This window comes from Melospiza melodia, chromosome 9 (genome assembly GCF_035770615.1).
Source record: "Melospiza melodia melodia isolate bMelMel2 chromosome 9, bMelMel2.pri, whole genome shotgun sequence".
NCBI classification, from domain to species: domain Eukaryota; kingdom Metazoa; phylum Chordata; class Aves; order Passeriformes; family Passerellidae; genus Melospiza; species Melospiza melodia.
The window spans coordinates 22,411,092-22,423,152 of NC_086202.1; the positions used below are offsets into that span (position 1 = coordinate 22,411,092).

At 41.1% G+C, this 12,061-nt stretch overlaps 1 protein-coding gene across 4 annotated transcripts in view; it reads left to right on the plus strand.

Annotated features, from left to right (window-relative positions):
- The window catches only part of LRMDA (leucine rich melanocyte differentiation associated), a 641,685-nt gene extending 630,169 nt beyond the window's left edge, over positions 1-11,516 (plus strand). For all 4 annotated transcript variants that reach the window (XM_063163848.1, XM_063163845.1, XM_063163844.1 and 1 more), the window contains one exon: positions 9,357-11,516. In XM_063163848.1, the coding sequence (XP_063019918.1) occupies positions 9,357-9,436 (80 nt within the window). In that variant the 3' untranslated portion in view covers positions 9,437-11,516. The remainder of the gene's footprint in view (positions 1-9,356) is intronic.
- The last annotated feature ends 545 nt before the right edge of the window (positions 11,517-12,061 follow it).

Here is a 12,061-nt window from a genome sequence, read left to right on the forward strand (position 1 = left end):
TTTCAGTACTGGAGGCAGGTCGGGAACTAGACTATGGCCAGTAACTATTTAGCAATAGCAGATGGTGCTATATGTCATATAGAAGAGAACAAAATTCTACTAAGAGGCAAGCCCAGACTTAGTCCAGAGAACTACATATTTTCTGAATACTTTGTGTTTGGATCCAGATGCAGTTTTGATTACACTTGATGCTAAATAGTAATAGTGACAGAAGAGAGAAAGGAGCTCACCCGTTGTTGTGGGCTCTGGATGTGACTTACAAAGTGCCAGATGCCTTCAAGTTCTGCTGGAAATCAAGAGAATCCAGGGCCATGTATTGTACCTGCTTCTCAAAAAACATCTATTTTTGTATTAGGAAAAATCATACTAATATTATCATTAGCAATTACTTAAGTTTTTGTTGTTGTTGTTTCTGAGGAAGGGCTTGTGGAAAGGAGCAAGTAATGGCAGACGAAGACGGTTCCCTTAACTGTATCATAATGTGACAGCAGCACTATTTAATTATGCTCTTTAATTTTATTTGAGAGACTTTCTTTCCCAGCTTTAAAAATAAAAAGCAACTTGTCTTTATTTCAGATGACTCTCTTGAGAAATTTCAAACCAGTTGAGCCAGACTGAATTTTCTATGTTTTTTTTTTTTCCCCTAATGTGAACTCAGGCAGCAGGAACACATTTGAGATCCAAAAGCAAGTTTTACTCATGAGATGAGCCAAATTTATGTCTAAACTCTCCAGAAGGGCCCTGCTGCTCAAATTTTTTTCACAGAAGAATTTGTAATTTTATTGGAATGCTTGCAGACTTTCCGAACAATTATTCCAAAGTTTGCTTTCTGCCCCATAAATCATGGTACATTTGTTTAATTCTATCACTGTTACTAAAAGAACTTACTTCCCTCTTTTTTCCTCTCGCGTTTTACTGCTAATGCAATCTGTGCATGGTTAAGGTTTGTGAAGTATGATTTAATTATAGTCACTTTTTGTTTTCTTAATGACCTTGTCGTTCTTTACGGTTTAGTTCCATTGCTGAGTAGTGTAAGTTTTATTATTAGAATGTAGCCCAAAGAATAGAGCAGCCAGCAGAAAGGCCATTTTTGCATATGTTAGCCAAATTAACTGAAAATCTCCTAATTGTATGGTGAGTGTACACCGAACAGCTGAACTTTCGTATAGGGTCGGGAAGGGATTTTAAAACCTCCTTTTCCTCCATCATTCTGAATGTGTAAAAAGCGCCTCTTACATCACTTCGGCGGTCGCACCGTTGCATTAACGAAAGTAAGAGAAAGGTGGTTCAAAGCAGCGCTGGCATTTACGCCGTGAATACGAGAGAGGAACAAATGCCTCCGCCTCTCCCCCGACAGCATTTCCAGCCTTTTGTTCGGAGCGCTGCCCCGCCACCAGCGCACGAACTGGGGCTCCCCAGCTCAGCCCGGCTGCCGGGCGAGAGGCTGCGAGCAGAGCCGGTACCACTGCAAGGGCGAGAGGCTGCCTTCCTTCAGGAGCAGCGCTGTTACAGTGCGGGCTGCCGGGCGAGAGGCTGCCTTCCTTCAGGAGCAGCGCTGTTACAGTGCGGGCTGCCGGGCGAGAGGCTGCCTTCCTTCAGGAGCAGCGGTGTTACAGTGCGGGCTGCCGGGCGAGAGGCTGCCTTCTTTGCGAAGCAGCGCTGTTAGCACTGAGGGCTCCGCCGGCGGCAGCGGGGCGCGCTCAGCGCGGCCGCCCGCGATCGCCGCCCGCCCGCGCGGCTCGGCTCGGCGCGGCGGGGCTGGCACAAAGAGCTGCTGCCCTCTAGTGTCCGGGGCCCGCCCGCACAGCTGGGGCCCGAGCGGGCAGAGCATTTACCCATTAAAACATTGACCGCCCTTGTCTGGCTTTACTCTTCTGCTTTCATCCACACCCGTGATGAGAGAATGAGATACACCGAGACCCAGAGGGCTGCGAGCCCAAACTTCCTCTCCTCCATCTCCTTCAAGGGTGTTCAGTATATCCAAATGTAAGCATCAGTCCACCCCTAAAATTTGGCGCACTGATGCTTTCTGTGCGCTTGGGTTTCTTTGATTACAGTATCTAGCAAACTACAAAAATTATGAGTCTGAGTAATTGAAAAAAAAAGTCTGCTCTAATTTTGCAACATATTTCACAGCAAGTATTTAATTATAAAGTCAGCATTAATTCTCTCCATGACAGTAACGGCGCAAAACAGGTACAGGTACGCTGAAGAGACAAAAGCATTTAGTTTGGAGTTTCTGTTTATTTGGTTGTGTATTTTTTGTTTCATTTTCACTAGGAAGAGGCATTCCAACCCCCCAACATATTTCTCTGATGATAGTTACAACGAGCATGGAAAGATTCCAAAGAAATCCCAAGTGCAGAACCTTAAATTGTAACAATGATACCCAGAGGAGTATGGAACTGGTTAATGATTTAAAGTATTATGCCCTAAATGCTCCTATTTTAGCCAACAGTAAAGAATCTGTAGACAGTACATGCCCAGATCAAAGCTGATCATGTCAATGTCATTCAAGGAGGGAAGGATACCCTCCTTTCCCCCTGCTCTCCCCCCTACCCTTTTTTTAAACAAAGTATGACATCTGAGGAACAGTGTGTTGATTGTTCCACTGCCAGGATACGCATAATGGAAACATTAGCTCCAAGATAACTTTTAATCTGTCAGCCTAATGGCTCCTTAATGTGTAGAGGGCTTTAAATGTATGTCAGCCAGGGCTGTATAAAGTAATATAGTTTGTGGCCTGAATGGATCTAGATGACTCCGCACCATGACACAATATGGTTTATTATTAAGTATCAGCTCATCAGCTTATTCCCACGGACTTGGACAAGCTTCTCAATTTTCCAGTAACAGATTATGTGAGAAAAAGCTTGCAGTGCATTTTTTTTTTTTTTTTTTTACTTTTTCTTTCTCCCACCACTTCCAAATTACAAGTTTCTTCCCTAGTTGCACTGGGAGCCCTGAAGTGTATTTACAGCAGGCTGCACTTTATCACACATCAGCTTGACTGCTAGTTTACACTGAACATTTATGCAGCTTCCTTGGCCCAGGATGCAAACTTCACATCTTTGTATTCCTATCACCTTCATTGCAAATTTTTCCAACATCCCCTCCCTGCTGACTGCTTTGCTCCCCCCTCCCCTACTCTCACTTCCCTGCATACTCCCCTCCTTTTCCCCCTTCCCACAAACAGGCCAGTGAGACTTGACATGTCACAGCACTTGTCTGTGCAGGATACTTGCAATAATTCAGTGTGTTACTTTGCCTTCTGTGATTCCTCTCAGCTCTAGCTTAGGTGTGTAATTCTAACACCATTGCTGTAGACTGGATACAGATTTGATTTTGTGTCTTTCAGTAATTTCTTTCAGTCTGAAAGACCATTTTGTGCCCCGTGCTGTAGGGTGTCCAGAGGAAAATGTTATCATTTTTCGGCATCCCTGTGCAGGGAGCAGAGCAGGGGTAATTCATCTCCTCTGAATGGGAAGGTTACCTTCCTTGAGTGCTGTTACCCTCAGAGAGAGGGGGGAGTCGGGATCAGCAGTTTATTTCAGTTTACTACTGAAGATATGTCTCCTTTCTCCAGGAAACCTGCAATGGACCACAATCCCTAATTCACAGGCACTTCTTTGGGAGTATTTGGGGAACACTCCGTGAGGACTGTGGCCCTGGTGAAGGAATTTTGCCTTAGCCACAGCCAGCTCTGTCCCCAGACTTCTCAAGCACAACCTCACCCCTTTATACATAGCTACTTTATGCATCATTTTTGCTTACATTTACCCTCTCTATCCTCTTAAAAATAAATTAACTAGTTTATAGTAGAAGGAACGTTAATATTTGTGCATTTGTTATGCAAGCACTTGTGAGTATGTTATGATAATATTTTAGGTAATTTATCTGGGTTTTGTTTCTTGCTGTGATATTTCAGGTAATTTTACGATTCTTTTCCACAGCATTTAGCTGTGGTACAACCAAAGGCTTTCTTATCAGTTGTATTCTCCTCTTTCTGTTGCTACTTCTTCTCTGGTTTAAGGAGTCGAGCTCCTGTGTCTTGACTCCAGCTGGGAGCAATCTGGAAATGTGGTTGCAGCAAACAGATGAAATGGTGGCAGCCAGAGAGCCATCCCATGAGCAAGGACAGCTGCAGCTCTTGTGTTGCTGTCCTGTGTCACGCTGCACTTTGTGAGCTCATCCTCCCCACGCTGGCAGGGCTGTGTTTGCTGGGCAGAGCGCAAGTCTCATCTCTCGGGGTTACACACTTGGCTGCTTTGGGGGCTGCCTGGTGACCCAGATGGCCCTTTGCACCTTTTCTTGTCTTCCAAGGGATCGTCTCAGATTCCTGTGTCAGAGAATTCATAGGCTGGATCGTATTCCATAGAAACAAGTATTCTGTTTCACCAAAAGGAAATGAAAATAAGTTGTCAACTAGACAGCTAGTTAAAGTTGTTAGAGTTTCCAGGTAGATAAATACAAACTGAAAACTTATTAAACTGCTGTACAAAAGGGTTTGCTTTTGGGCTGTTGTTTTCTTTTTTTTTTTTCCCCCACCTTTACATATCACTTAGATAAAAAGATTTTTAAGAGCTTTAGGTTAACTTGACTCATGGAGGTGTTTTGCCTAAATTAGTAGCATTATAGACTTTAAATTGTTCATAGATAGGTATTTATTCTCCTCTAAATGTTGTCAGTAGGGAATTACTTTCCTTTATAGGAAGTTTATATTAATATTTAAGGGAATTTCACAGCTTCTGTTCATTAATTGTTGAATATGCCCAAGTGCCTATGAAAAAAATTATAATGGCATTGATATTTCATCCTGAAGGGTCTCAAAACAATTTACAGATTGGTAGTATAACCACACTGAAATGCACCCAGCTTCTTGGTGGAACATGGCAGCTGTTTAATAGCCCATAGCAAAACTATGCAACAGCAGGTTGTGCGAAAAGAGATGAATATGGATCAAACACAAATTGGCAGTGGAGGATTTAGGTACTGTGCTCTAATTAAAGTTAGGTGAAGTGGAATTCCAGTAGAATATTGAGTCTGTGTATGGAGTGGCACACTCTGTCTGCCCGCAGCTCCTGGTGGCAGGCCCTGTGGTTAGTCCATGTGAGAGACCGGCAGAAGGCTGTTAGCTGAAATCCACTCCCTGATGGATGCTGCAGACCAGCGTTTGACAAACACATTTAATTGTGGATACTTTGCTGCTTTCACTTGCAGAGGGGCTTATTAAAAACATTTGATGTTAAAATGGGTGCCTGGTGGGGATGTTGGGCAGATGTGGCAATAGGTTTTGATGAGGGTGGCAAAATTTTTTGGCTTGACTACTTAGCTATAGTAATTACTTTTAAAAGAAAACTGAATGCTACTGGAGGAAGCCGTGTTGCTGGAAGCTGCCCAAGTTGTGATGACTGAGAGGTGGGTTTTTCTAAATGTGGAGGATTAATGTGGTAGGAAAAAGGCAACAAGATGCTACCTGACAACAATTCCCTTAGATCACTGTCAGCTTGAGATGAATTTTGAGCTGTAACTAACTAAGGCTGTATGATCTATAGGTCTAACACTTCCCATTGCAACTTGGTTTTGCCACTTGTGATATAATACATCTGCAAACCTTTTTGTGCTCTAGCAAAGCGTATAGAGGTCTAAAAGCACCATAGCTCTCTGCAAAACATGCCAAATTTAAAAGGAGCTAACATGACTTGAACTTTTTCACATGCTTTAGTATGCATGCATGTATGTATTTATTTATTTGGATAATTGGGTTTTCCCTCAGCTAAGGAAAGGCTGGTGCTGCTGACATTACAATGTGTTTGTGAAGAAAGACTGATACCACAACACATGCAAGCAACTGCAAGGTCATTACTTACCCAGCGTAATTAGAACATCCATTCCGAAGGATGGAAACATTTAAAAGATAAAGAGTGAATTTAAAAATGATTCTTCCCAATGCAGTTTTTTCATAATTATAGTTCTAACAGCTTGTGGTGATGGTAGAATCAGCTACTTAAGAAAAATTAGAAGCCTCATTCAGGGAAGATGATCCCTCAAGAGACCTTGTGTTGTCATTTCTTAAGAACCTTGAGCAGAAACCTCATTCTGGATGCTGTGTATTGTTTTGATGTATAGGGGGTATACTTAGCTTATTATGGCCAATGCTGGATATTTTAATTAAAAACACAAGAACAGCCACAGATGTATTGTTTTCCCCTCATTCTTTCCCTTGTCTGTGTGCAAAAGAGCAAGTGTACTCCCAGCCCTGCAAGGAAAGAATACATGCAGATAGGCAGAAAAAAAGCAGTAGCTTTCCTAAATTCACATGTGACATATCTTAGCATCAAAATTCTCATTGCAGCACACAAACATTTTGCAGCTCTCTGAGCTTTCTGTACTTGCCAAAGGGAGGTGGGACATAAAGAGGAAAAACAAAGCAAAACAAATAACCATGCCAGTCACCGCATTTAATTTATGAGCAAGATTATTGTTTTACAAATAACCTTCATGATAAACAAGGTCTCATGGCAACATTTTCAACTGTGCTTTTATCAAGGCTCTCTGAGCAGCATGTGTAATATGCCTGGCAATCGAATCACAGCTGTGCGCCTGGGTAGGGAATCTCTGCGGAGACAACACTTCCTTAATTTAAACAATTGTAGGCTGCAGGATTTCAAAAATTTCAGCTGACTTTAACTGTCACTAGCCCAAGCACCTTTATCCCCAGGCGAGCAGCAGCAGCTGGATTTCATTTCCTGCTGCCAGACTGTCCGACATCTTTGCTGAACATCCCGGGAACAGAGCGTCTTTACTTTAAGGATTTTATTCAAGGTGACAGCTCCTCACACTTTAGCGTTCAGATCACCTCAAGTAGCTGAGATATCAGTGAAAATGAGAGCACTTCTCCAGCAAACTCCAAATTTAGATTGACTGAGGTTATCCTTAGGCCTCTAGACCCAGCCTCCACGACAGCACAGGCCTGCCAGTAACTTTAAAACTACAGTGGAGTTTGTAATGATGTCTGGGGAGAAATATTCTGCCAGAGCAGTGGAGGATACTATAAGCGATAGGAAATGATGTCAGATTTAGTTAGGACTGGAGACAGTGTTAGAATATACTTGGCATAATATGGCACCGGTATCTCTGTCAGCATCTCTGTTTTCTGTCACCGCACACAATCCCAGGCCTGTCTGTAGCCCTGACAGTGTCTTTTCAGATCAGGTTATTGCCAACTTGGAGACTGGCTCAGCACAGCACCATACAGCCCCCTTTGTTTGAAGTCTGCCCTTTTGTCATTAATGCACTTGATGTCTATTTAAATCTGACGGTGAATACAGTATCTGTTTTCCTGTCAGGAGATCATTGACAATATTAATACCTCATGTCCTTGCCTCATTTTCTAAGCACTGACACCTAGCTATAGTCTCCAGCATTCATCAAACAGCACTCTCTCACCAGCATCTCTATAAACAGTCTTGCTTCCAGTCCTTAAGAAATGCAGCAGACCTCAAACAAGACTTTTATCGATGCCAGTGAAAAAGGAGTCCAAAGAATGTTGTTAATAAACTGCTCGTATCCTTTGCATTTTGAGCTCTGAATGTCCTTGTTACCTACTTGGGATATCTGTTTAGGGAAAGAATAATTTGGTTGTCATTAGACTCTTGTTTAGGAATACTGTTATCATCCTTTGCATGTGGAAACTGCTTGACTAGTGAAATTATTGAAATTGAAATTATTGAAGAAAGCTCTGTGCAGGAGGGGAAAATGATCAGGCACTGCACTGTACAGTTCCCACTGCATTTGCATTATCCTGAAGAGGAGTGTTTTTCACAACAAATGACAGGCTGATCTATTTCCTCCCCACAACCCTCATAGGAGCGTGTTACCATCATGATGTCTTAGAGAGGAAGAAGAGCATGGATTTAGATTAATCCTTCATGACCCATGCCTTCCAAAGCTTTAGTATCTTATCTTATGTATCTTAACTATATCCAGACACTATACTGGAAAACAATGGCACAGAATATAAAAGCTTGCATAGTTAATTCATACTGCAAGTGGGAACAGTAACAGCTGTGTGAGTTCTGGAAATCTAAAGCAAGAAAGAATTGAAGATCTGCTCCTCCCCCTTCTTTACCCTTTATGCAAGGCAGTGCTTGTCTCCTTTGGGCTAGGTTATGTTTGCCCTTATGGAGGTGAGCTGGATACTGCAGTGACTGCTCTGGTAAGACACTCCCAAGGCAGAGGAGACCCTTCCACCTTCTTTCTGCTCATGGGAGATGACTTTAATTTGAGTATACATGTCTGAGGGCTCAAAGAGCAACACTGCTAGTAAAATTTAGCATCTTTGAGCATGTTCACAGGTGGGATGTAACTGTGAACTTACGCTTTCACATACCACTTAGTACCACCAGAGGGGATGCTTTTGAATAAGGTAGTGAGATTTGCAGGTATGTGTGTCTCACCCACAGCAGTTAAGCCTTCCTCAGGCATCTTTCTGCATGTACTCACTGTGAATAATGTGCCTTGCCTCCCAAAACCAGTATTATGGCTAATTATTGAAAGCATCCCACATGTGCCAATATTTAGCGTAATTAAATTGTATCTTGCTCATGGGATGTTGCAGTGTTGTTTGGAGAGATACTTTGAAAATGTTTTTATTGAATATTTATTTGTATGTATAAAAATGCTGGAGTCTGGGGAGGCCAACTGTTCTGGCCCGTGTCTGTCGATGGCTTCCCATATGGATTTCAGCCACTCCCTTCAGCTCTCTGTCACTGAAAACAACGATGATTTAGGTGCTTGCAGTATGACTTTGGAAAAGTTTGACAGGTTTTTCCAGGATCCACAATAACTGGCATTATTTGCTGTTGAGGTTTTGGGTTTTTTTTTTTTTTTTTTTTTTTTTTTTTTTTTTTGTTTTGTTTTGTTTGTTTTGGGTTTTTTTTTCTTTTTGGTTTCATTCATCAGGAAAATTTTTTAAGCACATAGCAGGGAGACAGCAGAAAGCACAAAATATAATTTCAACCCAGACTTTGTGGTTTTTTAGAAGCAGGAGAGAAGTACTCTGGTTTAAAACACACTGTATAATGTTTCAGTGTCATTTAGTTCTAGTTTTGAAGATACTAATGGATGTATGTTTAACAGGATAACTCATGTAGGTATTTAAACACATTTTTCAAGTGTATTCAATGCTGCTGATTGAAATGGCAATACTGAATATTTGAAATGCACAAACTTTCTTTCTTTTGCAGGACAAGAGAAAATGCTCCTTTCCCTCTTTCAAATTTCCCAAGTTATGTGCTTTATTGCATGTTATTCTACTTCCATCCTAACTGTAATTCATTTCCTTTTTATTGTAGGCATTTTGGGGAAATGTCGCTACATTTACTATGGAAAACATTCCGAGGGCAACAGATTCATCCGAGATGACCAGCTATAAAACACAGTGCTGTTTGGTGCCTCTTCAATCCCTCCACATGAGAAGCACAAATCACATTTACATTTTAAGCATGTAACTAAAGTCCTCTAGTGCCTTCTGCTGACTTTGCCAAGCCTGTCAAGATCATCCTTCTATCTTAGTCTGAGTAGTCACATCGAGATTGACATGATTGCCTTTGAGCAGGTCCCATCCACCAGCGTGACAGACAGCTGCAGCCGAGCAGGGGGCTGGCAGGGGAGCACGGTGATGGATGGCCTGGCCCGAGTGCTGCAGAGAGCAGGGTCACACCTGGGGCTGGGCCGAGCCCGCTGCATCCGCGGCGCCTCCCAAAGCACGCCCTTATCTCTGCCTGGCCTGCTCTGCCAAAGTGCCGCTGATACCCGAGTGTTTATAAAGGAGAGGGGCTGTAATTTCAGATGAAACAGCCCTTATCTGTTCTTCTCTTTTTCCCTGTGAATTAAGTGCTTGTGTTTCTATCGTCTCGTACATGCTTACACAAATCCTTTCACAGTTTGGTAGCACACCCACCCACCCCCCAAAATGAGCCTAGATGGATTATTTTTTCTTTCAGCAAGGAAAAATATATATCCTGACATCATTTTGGCCATGCAAAGCACTGTCAATTTGTATGGATGTTTATATGCAAAGGAAAAGGATTTTATAATTTCCCAGACAAATTTTTCTAATTCTTGAATCACATCTTCATGTTTACTAGCTCTTACCTTCAGAAAAGTGAACATTTCTTTATGTTCTAAAATAATTGTCATCGCTTAACTGTTTACACTTGGAAGTCCTTGTTAGTGATATTGATAGTGTGTATTATTCCTGGTTTATTGCACAAGCTATTTCTAACTTTTAGGGATTATGTTTATAATTAAATGCTTAAATTTGGGGAAAAAAGTGCTTAAAAGGAGTGATATAAATCTGCCACCAGATGGGTGTGATTATTCAGAGGGGAAAAAGGTCAACAAAGGCAACTGGTGGAATTAGCATAATTAGCAGCTTTACTAATATATTAGAGAGACGATATCTACCTTTTGATATCTATGTAAGAAAGGCTATTATCAAATTTTCAGTCAAGAAAATAAAAAGGCATGGCGAATTTTCTGCTTTTCTGATAAAGAGATTGGACATATTTAGAATCATTAACTTGTTACTTTGGAAAAAAATAAAGTCTCATACTTCATGCATATGTTGTGTTAAATTCTACTTGATACGATGGGATTGGCCAAGGAATATGCAAAAATTCTGACCTCTTGGCTGTTCCAAACCCATTCATAACTGATCCCAGCTGAGAGCTATCAATGCCTAGCTGTTCTTGGTTTGTTTGAAATTACTTGGTGGTCTTTATTCACTTTCCTGGTTAAAAAAACAACATACTAGTCTTTAGAAACTGTCTACCTTGGGGGCTTTTATCAGCTGGCATTACAGGTGGAAGTGACCTGAACATGGAAGGCAGTGGTGAAAGCAGATGTGACTGGTGAAATAGTGAGGCACTGGCTGGGTGCCAGAGGAAAGCTTGCTGCTGCTCAGCATTTTAGGCCTCACTCAGTAAACGGAAGCCTTTGCTCACTCTGCAAGTATATAATAAATCTTAAACAGATACTTAAAACCACTGATGAACACAGAATGATCCAGTTCACACCACTTGTAGCTCAAATGGAGCTCTGAGATGTTTGAATGGTGTCTGGAAAGCACGTTCTAGCCACTGGTCATGCCTCTTCTAATGTCATACATGACCACAAATGAAAGGCCAATTCAAATGGCAAGTCTGAGGAGATACCAGATAAATGAAAACTACATGCCTTTTTCTTTAATCAAAAATAATAATAGAAATATTTAGGGCACTTGTCATCTGTTTTGGTCACCAAAATAACAGCAATCTTAGTTTGTTCCTATCATGATGTCTGTTTTGAATGCCTCCACACATTTTGGCTATGGCAATGTTATAGGCAGCAGGATTTGGAATAGGGATGTTTAGAATAACCTAATGTCACTTTCAGTCTGTTTGCATATATGTTCTTGTCTTTATAAAAGGCTTTAACCCTGCCTCAAACAATAAACAGCACTTGCAAACTGACCGCATGATTTTTCCATCTTTATTTTGCTTGTTTACTTTTCCTAATGTCAAAACCATTTGTATCATTTTCAGGAGTGTTTTTTTCCTAGCAAAGCTTTGGAGGCAAAAATATTTTTGGAATGAAATTTGAACAAATTCTCCTCCACTTTGGATTTTGTTTTCAGTTGGGGGATTATGTACCTAGAATTAAATATGGTAAAGCACTAATTGAAATCTGCTTGAAAGAAATTCACATTAAATGTCTCTGATTCTGGAAAATCCAAAAGAAAATCTGTGAATAATTGCTTTGTATTACTAGCATGGATTAAGATATTATTTAAAAACATGCATGGATGTGTATTACTGTTTATGCAAACATCTTTTTTCTTTTTAAATATGCAGAGCGTTATATTTTCAGATATGTTCTGCTGAAATTCTGGTTCAAGAGATGGCAGAATTTTCACACTTGGGGTTGCTACTTGTACTTGGTTCATTCCTAAGTGGGAACTGTGCCTGAATTTCTTAAATGAACTATCATTTAGCATGAAAGTTACAGTACAGTAATC